The 15679-nt window shown below is 40.9% G+C and overlaps 1 protein-coding gene across 1 annotated transcript in view; it reads left to right on the forward strand.

The window, feature by feature from the left end:
- LOC121577719 (kinesin-like protein KIF19) overlaps nucleotides 1-8830 on the forward strand; it is a 98758-nt gene extending 89928 nt beyond the window's left edge. Inside the window, exons 13-19 of the mRNA XM_041891541.2 lie at nucleotides 5198-5319; nucleotides 5436-5599; nucleotides 5964-6066; nucleotides 6263-6386; nucleotides 6612-7006; nucleotides 7208-7370; nucleotides 7581-8830. Of these exons, the coding sequence (XP_041747475.2) occupies nucleotides 5198-5319; nucleotides 5436-5599; nucleotides 5964-6066; nucleotides 6263-6386; nucleotides 6612-7006; nucleotides 7208-7370; nucleotides 7581-7696 (1187 nt within the window). The 3' untranslated portion in view covers nucleotides 7697-8830. The remainder of the gene's footprint in view (nucleotides 1-5197; nucleotides 5320-5435; nucleotides 5600-5963; nucleotides 6067-6262; nucleotides 6387-6611; nucleotides 7007-7207; nucleotides 7371-7580) is intronic.
- Nucleotides 8831-15679: the final 6849 nt, after the last annotated feature.

Genomic DNA, 15679 nt, shown 5'->3' on the forward strand with positions numbered 1-15679 from the left:
GTTTTAGTGGAATAGTATTCTAACCTGTGTTGTGTTGTAGTTTGAATAGTATTCTAACCTGTTTTGTGTTGGAGTTTGAATAGTATTCTAACCTGTGTTGTGTTGGAGTGTGAATAGTTTTCTAATCTGTGTTGTAGTGTGAATAGTATTCTAACCTGTGTTTTAGTGGAATAGTATTCTAACCTGTGTTGTGTTGTAGTGTGAATAGTATTCTAATCTGTGTTGTGTTGTAGTGTGAATAGTATTCTAGTCTGTATTGCGTTGTAGTGTGAATAGTATTCTAACCTGTGTTGTTGTAGTGTGAATAGTATTATAACCTGTGTTGTAGTGTGAATAGTATACTAACCTGTGTTGTGTTGTAGTGTGAATAGTATTCTAACCTGTGTTGTGTTGTAGTGTGAATAGTATTCTAGTCTGTATTGCGTTGTAGTGTGAATAGTATTCTAACCTGTGTTGTTGTAGTTTGAATAGTATTCTAATCTGTGTTGTAGTGTGAATAGTATTCTAACCTGTGTTGTGTTGTAGTGTGAATAGTATTCTAATCTGTGTTGCGTTTTAGTGTGAATAGTATTTTAACCTGTGTTGTAGTGTGAATAGTATTCAAATCTGTGTTGTAGTGTGAATAGTATTATAACCTGTGTTGTGTTGTAGTGTGAATAGTATTCTAGCCTGTGTTGTGTTGTAGTGTGAATAGTACTCTAATTTGTGTTGTGTTGTAGTGTGAATAGTATTATAATCTGTGTTGTAGAGTGAATAGTATTCTAATCTGTGTTGTGTTGTGGAGTGAATAGTATTCTAACCTGTGTTGTCTTGTAGTGTGAATAGTATTCTAACCTGTTTTGTGTTGGAGTTTGAATAGTATTCTAACCTGTGTTGTGTTGGAGTGTGAATAGTTTTCTAATCTGTGTTGTAGTGTGAATAGTATTCTAACCTGTGTTTTAGTGGAATAGTATTCTAACCTGTGTTGTGTTGTAGTTTGAATAGTATTCTAATCTGTGTTGCGTTTTAGTGTGAATAGTATTCTAACCTGTGTTGTAGTGTGAATAGTATTCAAATCTGTGTTGTAGTGTGAATAGTATTATAACCTGTGTTGTGTTGTAGTGTGAATAGTATTCTAACCTGTGTTGTGTTGTAGTGTGAATAGTACTCTAATTTGTGTTGTGTTGTAGTGTGAATAGTATTCTAATCTGTGTTGTGTTGTGGAGTGAATAGTATTCTAACCTGTGTTGTGTTGTAGTGTGAATAGTATTCTAACCTGTTTTGTGTTGGAGTTTGAATAGTATTCTAACCTGTGTTGTGTTGGAGTGTGAATAGTTTTCTAATCTGTGTTGTAGTGTGAATAGTATTCTAACCTGTGTTTTAGTGGAATAGTATTCTAACCTGTGTTGTGTTGTAGTTTGAATAGTATTCTAACCTGTTTTGTGTTGGAGTTTGAATAGTATTCTAACCTGTGTTGTGTTGGTGTGTGAATAGTTTTCTAATCTGTGTTGTAGTGTGTATAGTATTCTAACCTGTGTTTTAGTGGAATAGTATTCTAACCTGTGTTGTGTTGTAGTGTGAATAGTATTCTAATCTGTGTTGTGTTGTAGTGTGAATAGTATTCTAGTCTGTATTGCGTTGTAGTGTGAATAGTATTCTAACCTGTGTTGTTGTAGTGTGAATAGTATTATAACCTGTGTTGTAGTGTGAATAGTATTCTAACCTGTGTTGTGTTGTAGTGTGAATAGTATTCTAACCTGTGTTGTGTTGTAGTGTGAATAGTATTCTAGTCTGTATTGCGTTGTAGTGTGAATAGTATTCTAACCTGTGTTGTTGTAGTTTGAATAGTATTCTAATCTGTGTTGTAGTGTGAATAGTATTCTAACCTGTGTTGTGTTGTAGTGTGAATAGTATTCTAATCTGTGTTGCGTTTTAGTGTGAATAGTATTTTAACCTGTGTTGTAGTGTGAATAGTATTCAAATCTGTGTTGTAGTGTGAATAGTATTATAACCTGTGTTGTGTTGTAGTGTGAATAGTATTCTAACCTGTGTTGTGTTGTAGTGTGAATAGTACTCTAATTTGTGTTGTGTTGTAGTGTGAATAGTATTATAATCTGTGTTGTAGAGTGAATAGTATTCTAATCTGTGTTGTGTTGTGGAGTGAATAGTATTCTAACCTGTGTTGTGTTGTAGTGTGAATAGTATTCTAACCTGTTTTGTGTTGGAGTTTGAATAGTATTCTAACCTGTGTTGTGTTGGAGTGTGAATAGTTTTCTAATCTGTGTTGTAGTGTGAATAGTATTCTAACCTGTGTTTTAGTGGAATAGTATTCTAACCTGTGTTGTGTTGTAGTTTGAATAGTATTCTAATCTGTGTTGCGTTTTAGTGTGAATAGTATTCTAACCTGTGTTGTAGTGTGAATAGTATTCAAATCTGTGTTGTAGTGTGAATAGTATTATAACCTGTGTTGTGTTGTAGTGTGAATAGTATTCTAACCTGTGTTGTGTTGTAGTGTGAATAGTACTCTAATTTGTGCTGTGTTGTAGTGTGAATAGTATTCTAATCTGTGTTGTGTTGTGGAGTGAATAGTATTCTAACCTGTGTTGTGTTGTAGTGTGAATAGTATTCTAACCTGTTTTGTGTTGGAGTTTGAATAGTATTCTAACCTGTGTTGTGTTGGAGTGTGAATAGTTTTCTAATCTGTGTTGTAGTGTGAATAGTATTCTAACCTGTGTTTTAGTGGAATAGTATTCTAACCTGTGTTGTGTTGTAGTTTGAATAGTATTCGAACCTGTGTTGTAGTGTGAATAGTATTCAAATCTGTGTTGTAGTGTGAATAGTATTCTAACCTGTGTTGTGTTGTAGTTTGAATAGTATTCTAACCTGTGTTGTTTTTTAGTGTGAATAGTATTCTAACCTGTGTTGTAGTGTGAATAGTATTCTAACCTGTGTTGTAGTGTGAATAGTATTCTAACCTGTGCTGTGTTGTGGTGTGAATAGTATTCTAACCTGTGCTTTGTTGTGGTGTGAATAGTATTCTAATCTGTGTTGTGTTGTAGTGTGAATAGTATTCTAACCTGTGTTGTGTTGTAGTGTGAATAGTATGCTAACCTGTGTTGTGTTGTAGTGTGAATAGTATTCAAATATGTGTTGTGTTGTAGTGTGAATAGTATTCTAGTCTGTATTGTGTTGTAGTGTGAATAGTATTCTAACCTGTGTTGTTGTAGTGTGAATAGTATTCTAACCTGTGTTGTAGTGTGAATAGTATTCTAACATGTGTTGTGTTGTAGTGTGTATAGTATTCTAGTCTGTATTGTGTTGTAGTGTGAATAGTATTCTAACCTGTGTTGTGTTGGAGTGTGAATAGTATTCTAATCTATGTTGTAGTGTGAATAGTATTCTAACCTGTGTTTTAGTGGAATAGTAATCTAACCTGTGTTGTGTTGTACTGTGAATAGTATTCTAACCTGTGTTGTGTTGTAGTGTGAACAGTATTCTAGTCTGTATTGTGTTGTAGTGTGAATAGTATTATAGCCTGTGTTGTTGTAGTGTGAATAGTATTCTAATCTGTGTTGTAGTGTGAATAGTATTCTAACCTGTGTTGTGTTAGAGTGTGAATAGTATTCTAACCTGTGTTGTGTTGGAGTGTGAATAGTATTCTAATCTGTGTTGTAGTGTGAATAGTATTCTAACCTGTGTTTTAGTGGAATAGTATTCTAACCTGTGTTGTGTTGTAGTGTGAATAGTATTTTAACCTGTGTTTTGTTTTACAGTGAATAGTATTCTAACCTGTGTTGTGTTGTTGTGTGAATAGTACTCTAATCTGTGTTGTGTTGTAGTGTGAATAGTATTCTAATATGTGTTGTGGAGTGAATAGTATTCTAACCTGTGTTGTGTTGTAGTGTGAATAGTATTATAACCTGTGTTGTGTTGGAGTTTGAATAGTATTATAACCTGTGTTGTGTTGGAGTGTGAATAGTATTCTAATCTGTGTTGTAGTGTGAATAGTATTCTAACCTGTGTTTTATTGGAATAGTATTCTAACCTGTGTTGTGTTGTAGTGTGAATAGTATTTTAACCTGTGTTGTGTTTTAGTGTGAATAGTATTCTAACCTGTGTTGTGTTGTAGGGTGAATAGTATTCTAACCTGTGTTTTTTTGTAGTGTGAAGAGTATTATAACCTGTGTTGTGTTGGAGTGTGAATAGTATTCTAACCTGTGTTGTGTTGGAGTGTGAATAGTATTCTAATCTGTGTTGTAGTGTGAATAGTATTCTAACCTGTGTTTTAGTGGAATATTATTCTAACCTGTGTTGGGTTGTAGTGTGAATAGTATTCTAACCTGTTTTGTTGTAGTGTGAATAGTATTCTAACCTGTGTTGTAGTGTGAATAGTATTCTAACCTTTGTTGTGTTGTAGAGTGAATAGTATTCTAACCTGTGTTGTGTTGTAGTGTGAATAGTATTCTAACCTGTGTTGTTGTAGTTTGAATAGTATTCTAATCTGTGTTGTAGTGTGAATAGTATTCTAACCTGTGTTGTGTTGGAGTGTGAATAGTATTCTAAGCTGTGTTAGGTTGGAGTGTGAATAGTATTCTAATCTGTGTTGTAGTGTGAATAGTATTCTAACCTGTGTTTTAGGTGAATAGTATTCTAACCTGTGTTGGGTTGTAGTGTGAATAGTATTTTAATCTGTGTTGTGTTGTAGTGTGAATAGTATTCTAACCTGTGTTATGTTGTAGTGTGAATAGTATTCTAACCTGTATAGTGTTGTGTTGTAGTGTGAATAGTATTCTAACCTGTGTTGTGTTGTAGTGTGAATAGTATTCTAACCTGTGTTGTAGTGTGAATAGTATTCTAATCTGTGTTGTGTTGTAGTTTGAATAGTCTTCTAACCTGTGTTGTGTTGTAGTGTGAATAGTATTCTAACCTGTGTTATGTTGTAGTGTGAATAGTATTCTAACCTGTATAGTGTTGTGTTGTAGTGTGAATAGTATTCTAATCTGTGTTGTGTTGTAGTGTGAATAGTATTCTAATCTGTGTTGTGTTGTAGTGTGAATAGTATTCTAACCTGTGTTGTAGTGTGAATAGTATTCAAATCTGTGTTGTGTTGTAGTGTGAATAGTATTCTAACCTGTGTTGTGTTGTAGTGTGAATAGTATTCTAACCTGTGTTGTGTTGTAGTGTGTATAGTATTCTAACCTGTGTTGTGTTGTTGCAGACCACAGACTCCTGGTGCCCCCCCACCTTCAGGAGCTGTATGGGATGTACATGAGAGAGCTGGATGAGAGGAACCTGAACAGAGCCATGGCCCTGGACAAGGTCACTGGAAGTACACTCAAGGTGGACAGATAGCGAATGTGATTGAGATTGAAATTGAGATCAAGTACAGACAGACACACACACACAATTCCGACATATAAGCATATCCTTCTCCCTGTACCATGTTCTGTCTCCAGGAGGGCTCCCTGCCCAAGATCACTCTGCCCAGTCGAGGTCGTGACCCGCTGCAGGACGTGGACTCAGACCAGGAGAGTGTTCGTACCATGGGCTCAGAGACCAGGCATGGCCGGGCCAAGACCCGCAGACATACCCTGCTACCCATCCTACCTGAACCTGAAGGGTAAGAGGACGGAGGGAGAGTGAGAGGGTGGGAGAGTGAGAGGGTGGTGGTTGGGAGAGTGAGAGGGTGGGAGAGTAAGAGGGTGGGAGAGTGAGAGGGTGGTGGGTGGGAGAGTGAGAGGGTGGTGGTTGGGAGAGTGGGAGAGTGAGAGGGTGATGGTTGGTAGAGTGAGAGGGTGGGAGAGTGAGAGGGTGATGGTTGGTAGAGTGAGAGGGTGGGAGAATAAGAGGGTGGTGGTTGGTTTAGGAAGAAGTAACCCTCCCTCTTATCCTTCTTAGGAAGGACATTAGTCTAACTGACGATCTTTCTCTCTGTCGATCTTTCTCCCACTTGCTCTGTCTCCCTCCCTCCCTCCCTCTCACAGAGACAACTGTGTGTTTAACAGCAGACCCCATTCCAGACAGATGAAACATTCTGCTGTGTTGACCCCTCCTCCCATCCACAGCAACGGCCAGGGGAACAGAGAGGTGAGAACACAGTACCATCCACACTGTGAATATCTACTAGGCCTGATGCAGCTGCTGCCATTACACCTGTGGAGACACCATAGTAATGGAGGCTACAGCCATTTCAGGACTAGATTTCTACCAGGCTTCATATGTGCATACTCCCCTATGAAAGTGAGTATAATGGCACATGTCCCCTCTCCTCTGTCCTCTCCAGCTGCAGCCATTGGCACCAGAGACAACTCTGAACTACAGCCACCTCAGCCACAGTGTGAGCAGTCACCTGGACTCCTCCCCTGAGTGCAGTGAGACGGGCCAGGACGTCCCCTTCACATGCAAGGGTAAGAGAACTCCAGGGGCAACAGCAGACAGAAGAGATACGGGAGAGGGAGAACTGTGGGTAGATGTGGTCACGGACCACAAAGTCATGGATTACAGAATATAGACAGGGACGATTGTGGACAATAACGTTTACATTTTATTATCTTATCTTAGGTCAGGATGTTGGTGTACTAGAGCCTCTGTCTCAATATCCTACTAATCAAATGTCTCCCTTGATTGAACAGAGAGGCAGCAGATCCTCAAAAGGGTTCACAACATTGCAGTGAAGGCAGCTCGCCGCCGCTCCAAAGCCCTGGAAGTGGACGCCCTGCAGCTGCCCCCTCCTCCCTCCACCCTGGACCCCAAGAAGCACAAGAGCAGCCTGTCTCTGAGTGAGGCGCCCCCTAGGGGCCTGGCCCTGCTCCGTGGCCAGCAGCCCAGCCCTGAGCCCCGCCACGCCACCTCAGATGAAAACCTATCCAGCAGCACGGGGGAGGGGCCTGTCTCCCAGGGCACCTGGACACGCCCACGTAATCGCCAGCCCGCCCCCAAGAACCCAAACCCCACCCTCTGCGAGCAGGACTTCGAGGCTCGCCGCCGGAAGAGACGCTCCCGCTCGTTCGAGGTCACAGGTCAAGCAGTGAGTAGTGTTCATTATCTAGCTCCCTGAGTAGTATCTGATGATTCAGTACTGTATGTTAGTAGAGTCATCAGCAGCTGTGATTGATCGATTTGACAATTACATAGACATATAAAGCGGTTCCAGCCGGAGACAACGTTACAGTACATAGCCTACACGATATCAGCCTTAACACACTACTTCTTCCCTCCCCCTGCTCAGCTGTCTCAGTCTAAGACCAAGGCAGCCCAACGTTTCCACCCACTGGACAGCACGTCAGACCCCCACATCAACGGGCAGCCCCAGGCCCCCCTGTTACGTCCCCTTCACAGGGGGGTCCCTCCTCTCACCAAAGTCCGGCTGCCCCACAACAACCACCAAACAGGTCAGCCTCCTTTCACCCACACCTCCACATTTAAAATAATATTACTGCATGAAGCCATGGTGGGGTTCAAACCTTATGTCACCCACTGCACTACTATCAGGACAAACTGGATTCATTGCCCATCTCCTCACAGTGGAGCTAATTACATATATCAACACACTGTTCTTAAACAGGTCTCTGTATACAGTTTTTGACTCATGCTTTTTACAGGCCCCATCACAGAGTCCTCCCCAGTCCACTTGAGCAACCTGAAGCGTGTGTCTCAGCTGCGCCAGCCCATGCTCTACACCGCGGGCACCGGAGGCCAGCGCACCCGCAGGCACTGAGGGCCTAAAGGCCTAAACTTCTCCAGGGTCATGGGTCATGTTCATTAGGGCATGCAATGGAAAACCAAAATGAGTCCCTTCCTGTTTTCTTCAGTTTGGTGCCTAATGAACATGATCCAGGACGTCCCAACACCAGCACTGCCCTGACTAGCTCACCCTGAGAATGTGGACTGGATGGACTGGACTGGACAAAGCGGGACTCTCCAGTCTCCACCTTCGTGCTCCTGATTGGCCCACAGCCTAGTCTAACCCTGGGGCCTTGAGCCCCTCAAATGTCCTCTGGCCCCTGACCTCTGACCGTGATCTCCACACTGGCTGTACATTGAACCCAGATACCTAGCTTTTCCTCGTGCTGATCACTAGTAGGATGGATGATGCCCCAAGACAAGAGGATTGAATACCTCACCATCACAGACCCCAAAGATTACTCTTCTGTCTGTGACATTGTCTGAAATGGCGCCCAAGTTCTATAAAGTGCACTACTTTTGACCTGGCCCTGGTCAAATGTAGTGCACTATATAGGGAATAGGGTGCCATTTCAGACACACACTGTGACTGTTTTCCCTGCTCCTCATGTTTCCCTGCTCAAGTGGTCCTGTGAGTGACCATCCACTGGCCACCACTAACCGCTACTATGGCCCTGTACACACTTCATCATGACAGATGATTTGGCACAATGGTTGTGATACAACTTAAGAGTTTTTCTGCACAAAAATAATTACAAAAGCCTTGTGGACACACTGCACACACAATAGTTGTGTACACATTTGTTGTGCAGACAAACTCTCTGTTGTATCACAAAAATATAAGTTGTATCACAACCATTGTGTCAAATGCGTTGTACATCAGTTGTACAACCTGAGTGTGTACGGGGCCTATGAATGAGCTGTAACGAAGACCCTTGTAACAAAAAAAACAAACAAACAAAAAAAAAAAACAATAGCCTAGTAGACTACATCCTACTGCTTTGATGACTTCAATGCTTGTTATCATGATGAAGTGCTGATGAAGCCTCAATTACATCAAATCAAATGTTATCTGTCACATGCACCGTATACAACAAGGTGTAGACCTTACTGTGAAATGCTTACAGACGAGCCCTTGACCAACAATGCAGTTTTAAAAAAATAAGAGTTAAGAAAAATATTTACTAAATAAACTAAAGTATCACAATAAAATAACAGTAACGAGGCTATATACAGGGGGTACAAGCTAACGAGTGGATTGATTTTGTAGAAATGTTAACTAATGTAATCTAATTTATAGACAGTCATGCAGCTGTTATTGGGTCAATCCAATTAACAAGACGGGGTAAATTAAATACTGACCAGGACTTGGTCCCAGATCTGTGATCTTGCCAACTTAAAGGGATACTTCAGGATTTTGGCAATGAAGCCCTTTATCTATTTCCCAGGGTCAGATGAACTTGTGGAACCATTTTTATTTCTCTGCGTGCGTTAGCACCATGACTGGAAGTCTATGATAACTGCTAGCATGCTTGTAGATACCATAGACTTCCAGTTATTGTGCTAACGCTAGTTAGCATTGGCTCACAAAACTACCTCTAACTTCCTTCATACCAGATACAGAGACATGCAAATTGTATCCATGAGTTTATTGGACTCAGGGGAAGTAGATAAAGGGCTTCATTGCCAAAATCCCGAACCTTTAATTGCTGTCATTGTGAAGCCAAATGTTTGTCATGACAATGAGTAACAGAGAGTTGGCATGAAGGCTAGAATACAGGACCCAGTACATCAACAATCTCTGAGGGTAGATTTGACATATGAACAACAATAATATTATTTTCATTCATTACTGCATAGGTCTGTAATGATCATATATAGACATGTTTAATTTATTGAGGTATAATGTCAATCTCAGTTATCAAAAGCACATAATGAGAATAGAGAAACATGACCTTCTGAATGATTACTGTGCACTTTTGTAATCAACTTGATGTACAGTACTAGTCAAAAGTTTGGACACACCTACTCATTCCAGGGTTTTCTTTATTTTTACTATTTTCTACATTGTAGAATAATAGTGAAGACATCAAAACTATAAAATAAATAACACATGGAATCATGTAGGAACCAAAAGAGTGTTAAACAAATCAAAATATATTTTAGATTTTAGATTCTTCAAAGTAGCCACCCTTTGCCTTGATGACAGCTTTGCACACTCTTGGCATTCTCTCAACCAGCTTCATGAGGTAGTCACCTGGAATGCATTTCAATTCATGTTGATTTGTGGAATTTCTTTCCTTCTTAATGCGTTTGAGCCAATCAGTTGTGTTGTGACAAGGTAGGTATACAGAAGATAGCCCTATTTGGTAAAAGACCAAGTCCATATTATGGCAAGAACAGTTGAAATAAGCAAATAGAAACGACAGTCCATCATTACTTTAAGACATGAAGATCAGTCAATATGGAAAGTTTCAAGAACTTTGAAAGTTTCTTCAAGTGCAGTCGCAAAAACCATCAAGTGCTATGATGAAACTGGCTCTCATGAAGACCACCACAGGAATGGAAGACCCAGAGTTACCTCTGCTGCAGAGGATAAGTTAATTAGAGTTAACTGCACCTCAGATTGCAGCCCAAATAAATGCTTCACAGAGTTCAAGGAACAGACACATCTCAACATTAACTGTTCAAAGGAGACTGCGTGAATCAGGTCTTCATGGTCGAATTGCTGCAAAGAAACCACTACTAAAGGACACCAATAAGAAGAAGAGACAAGCTTGGGCCAAGAAACACAAGCAATGGACATTAGACCGGTGGAAATCTGTCCTTTGGTCTGATGAGTCCAAATTTGAGATTTTTGGTTCCAAACACGTGTCTTTGTGAGATGCAGAGTAGGTGAACGGATGATCTCTGCATGTGTGGTTCCCACCATGAAGCATGGAGGAGGAGGTGTGATGGTGTGGGGGTGCTTTGCTGGTGACACTGTCTGTGATTTATTTAGAATTCAAGGCACACTTAACCAGCATGGCTACCACAGCATTCTGCAGCGATATGCCATTCCATCTGGTTTGTGCTTAGTGGGACTATCATTTGTTTTTCAACAGGACAATGACCCAAAACACACCTCCAGGCTGTGTAAGGGCTATTTGACCAAGGAGAGTGATGGAGTGCTGCATCAGATGACCTGCCCTCCACAATCACCCGAACTCAACCCAATTGAGATGGTTTGGGTTGAGTCGGACGGCAGAGTGAAGGAAAAGCAGCCAACAAGTGCTCAGCATATGTGGGAACTCCTTCAAGACTGTTGGAAAAGCATTCCTCATTAAGCTGGTTGAGAGAATGCCAAGAGTGTGCAAAGCTGTCATCAAGGCAAAGGGTGGCTATTTGAAGAATCTCAAATATAAAATATATTTTGATTTGTTTAACACTTTTTGGGTTACTACATGATTCCATATGTGTTATTTCATAGTTTTGATGTCTTCACTATTATTCTACAATGTAGAAAATAGTTTAAAAAATTAAGAAAAACCCTTGAATGAGTAGGTGTGTCAACTTGTGACTGGTACTGTATATACATTCACATGATGTGCGTCCCAAATGGCACAGTATTCCCTATATGGTCCATTCTCAAAAAGAGTGCACTAAATAGGGAATAGGGTGCTATTTTGGACAGTCATTGAAACAGCCCAGGGTCTATGCCTTCTTCTCACCATATGGCACTTCCAAACCCATTCCCAACTGTGGATGGTTGTTGTTTTTTATTTTCTTGTTATTATCCAGCCTTTGTCATTGTTCTCATCATTTTTTCTAGGTTTGTTTCAGTTTTTTTGTAACTAAATAAATTCCAGTAAGAAGATGTTTGTGACCTACTTCATGTCACACTGTATGTAAGCGTTCCAGGCAAATTCACCCTAGGTACAGGTCTAGGATCAGCTTCTCCTTCCCCAATCTCAACCTTAACCATTAGTAGGGGAAATGCAACACTGATCCAAGATCAGCGTCTAGGGGCAACTGCACCCTACACTGTAGACTGCAGTTCACTTCCTCAACAGTAGCAGGAGTGACCGGAATGAAACGGTGAAATCAGAAACATCTGCAGTACTACCAAATGACCACTAGATAATCCTCTTGTCTTCTCACGTCCTATGACAATTTCAGTACACAATGCCCCAACAAAGAGATCGTTGTGCCGATGTGTGTTCAAAACAATTCTTTCAACAACTATAAGTGATACCAAATCTAGTTTGGGAAACCCTGCCATAAACAATCCATCTGTGCAGTCACAACATGAGCACACCTCTTCACCGCTTGGCTACAAAGAGAATTCTGTAGACAGGACACACTCCACAAAGTGTTTTGGTGAAGTTTCATTTTGAAAGGTTAACAAGTTATTCAACAGTACTGGTGTGATCCACAACAGGTTTCTAGACACGTGTGGGCCTATGTCCTAGAATAATTCAGCTGTCATAGGTATAGATGACATGTCAGCATATTGTTATCATAAGAGGGGAAGTGCTGAATGTACCTGCTATGATTGGATTAGTTTACCTCACATTGGCAGGCAGGCAGCAGGCTTACTAGCAGCCTGTGTTCCAACACGTGCAGCAGTGGTGTGTTTACTTGTGCATGCACTAGCTAATTGTAAGGGGTTTTATAGTATCGTTGTCCTGAGTCTTGAGTCAATTAGAATGCGTTTCCACATGAAGACCCTAGCACAAACATGCATGACTTTGTAGGCTTTTAGCTGTTTGTTTGTTGACGTTTATCAAAGAAAGAAAGAAAAACTATTGGCTTGGCTGGCCAATGAAAATATTTAGACTACAGAAATAAATCATTTTATTAAACAAATCAGATTTAGCAAAATACCTAGAAACGTTGTAATAACAAAGGCATGATCAAATATTTAATGCATGTTTCTCTGCAGAACTTCATTCTACAACTACACACGACTTTTCTATCTCTGTTCTTTATTGTCCCTCCTGCTCTGCGCATTGTGAAACACGTGCAGTGCGGATTACATAATCCAAACAACAAGAGCGCTGCCTTGTGAGCCGCCCAAACTGTATAAATAGTGCCCCTAACAGCTTCAGGGATTGGTCCATATGCGACCAATCAGAAAAATCACAAGCGCTCTTCAGATTAGTGGCCGTGGCCTCCAGGGTTTGGAGCGCTGTCATGAGCGAGAAAGCTTGTCTGTCTGTTCCTGAGCTATAGAAAAGTCCTATTGACACTGAATCTTATTTCCATAGTTTGCAATGTATGTTTTTGACATTCTTAGAACGGTTTGAAATAATTTGACATTTACATTTACATTCTATTTTTGCTCAGTTATTGTTCTGTATGCAATATACAGTTTGTACAATGAGACCTATTGAAGTTTTTAGGATGGTTTTCCTGTGCCTGAGACACAGGCAGACACACACACACACACACACACACACACCCCTCAGCATGGCTTGACCTCAATGACCTGACTTGCTGAGGCATTTTGAACAAGAGTCCAGAAAAAAAAAAAAGACTAATAGGAAAATGGACAAACATGACTAATGGCAATTTATGAATAAATGAATGACTGAATGTTTCCATTTTGAAGAAAACAATATATGAGTAGTAGCCAATGTATGAAGAGGAGCCAGTAGTATTTTCCTTCTCCTGACCCTGCACAGAGCCATGGGCATGGACCAGTGGTTTGTCTCTATCCTAGATGTGTCCCTTCGGATAATCTGTACCAAGGAAAAGTTTGACGCTGAGGGAGAGAGAGAGAGAGAGAGAGAGAGCTGAATCAACCTACTTCCATCTCTCTCATGCTCCATCCACGGCAATAAATATGTGTTTTCTCTTATGCATACAGCCATCATCAACAATTCTGAGTAGAAAAAAGAATGGATACTGATCAAATTCTGAATATCAAAATAATGGCTCCCCCAGCATCCAAACAACTAGGCCATGACAACTATCCAAGACCAAACAACTAGGCCATGACAACTATCCAAGACCAAACAACTAGGCCATGACAACTATCCAAGACCAAACAATTAGGCCATGACAACTAAGACCAAACAACTAGGCCATGACAACTATCCAAGACCAAACAACTAGGCCATGACAACTATCCAAGACCAAACAACTAGGCCATGACGACTATCCAAGACCAAACAACTAGGCCATGACGACTATCCAAGACCAAACAACTAGGCCAAGATGACTATCCAAGACCAAACAACTAGGCCATGACGACTATCCAAGACCAAACAACTAGGCCATGACGACTATCCAAGACCAAACAGCTAGGCCATGATGACTATCCAAGACCAAACAACTAGGCCAAGATGACTATCCAAGACCAAACAACTAGGCCAAGATGACTATCCAAGACCAAACAACTAGGCCATGATGACTATCCAAGCCCAAACAACTAGGCCATGACGACTATCCAAGACCAAACAACTAGGCCATGACGACTATCCAAGACCAAACAACTAGGCCAAGACGACTATCCAAGACCAAACAACTAGGCCATGACAACTATCCAAGACCAAACAACTAGGCCATGACAACTATCCAAGACCAAACAACTAGGCCAGGACAACTATCCAAGACCAAACAACTAGGCCATGACAACTATCCAAGACCAAACAACTAGGCCATGACAACTATCCAAGACCAAACAACTAGGCCATGACAACTATCCAAGACCAAACAACTAGGCCAAGACAACTATCCAAGACCAAACAACTAGGCCAAGACGGCTATCCAAGACCAAACTACTAGGCCATGACGACTATCCAAGACCAAACAACTAGGCCATGACAACTATCCAAGACCAAACAACTAGGCCATGACAACTATCCAAGACCAAACAACTAGGCCATGACGACTATCCAAGACCAAACAACTAGGCCATGACGACTATCCAAGACCAAACAACTAGGCCATGACGACTATCCAAGACCAAACAACTAGGCCATGACGACTATCCAAGACCAAACAACTAGTCCATGACGACTATCCAAGACCAAACAACTAGGCCATGACAACTATCCAAGACCAAACAACTAGGCCATGACAACTATCCAAGACCAAACAACTAGGCCATGACAACTATCCAAGACCAAACAACTAGGCCATGACGACTATCCAAGACCAAACAACTAGGCCATGACGACTATCCAAGACCAAACAACTAGGCCATGACGACTATCCAAGACCAAACAACTAGTCCATGACGACTATCCAAGACCAAACAACTAGGCCATGACAACTATCCAAGACCAAACAACTAGGCCATGACAACTATCCAAGACCAAACAACTAGGCCATGACAACTATCCAAGACCAAACAACTAGGCCATGCATGGTTCATGGATTCATTTGGCCTTTTTCCTGCTCCCATACTAAATAATCCTGTATATCTAGGGTATTTTGGTCTATTATCTAGGGTATTTTGGTCTATCCAGACGAGTGGCTGTGTCATAGGATTACTGAGAGAGCGCAGGACAGGACTTATCCCTGATGTAGCTTGTCTATCTCTATCTGTTTGTTTATCGTGTGTGTGTGTGCGTGGGCATGTGTGTTTGCGTGCGTGTTCGTACGTATATTCATATGTGCTTGCTTGCCTGTCTGTTTGCTTTCTGTTGTTGTCCTCTCTGCTGATTTGGCCTCAAATTCAGGTCACAGTACATCCCTTAGCCACTGTGACATCATGATTTAAGAACCCCCAAAATCCTAACCTAATTAGGGGGAACCACATACTGTAACACCTTAGATCAGTGTCTACGGAAATTGCACCCTATTCCCTAGTGCACTACTTTTGACCAGGGGCCATAGGTCTCTGGTCAAGAGAAGTGCCAAATCAAATCAAATCAAATGTTATATGCCACATGCGCTCGAATACAACAGGTGTAGACCTTACAGTGAAATGCTTACTTACAAGCCCTTAACCAACAATGCCGTTTTTAAGAAAGAAAAAAAGTGTTTAGCAAAAAATAGATAAGTAAAAAAAAAAAAGAAAAAAAAA

This window comes from Coregonus clupeaformis, chromosome 1 (assembly GCF_020615455.1).
Source record: "Coregonus clupeaformis isolate EN_2021a chromosome 1, ASM2061545v1, whole genome shotgun sequence".
Classification (NCBI taxonomy): domain Eukaryota; kingdom Metazoa; phylum Chordata; class Actinopteri; order Salmoniformes; family Salmonidae; genus Coregonus; species Coregonus clupeaformis.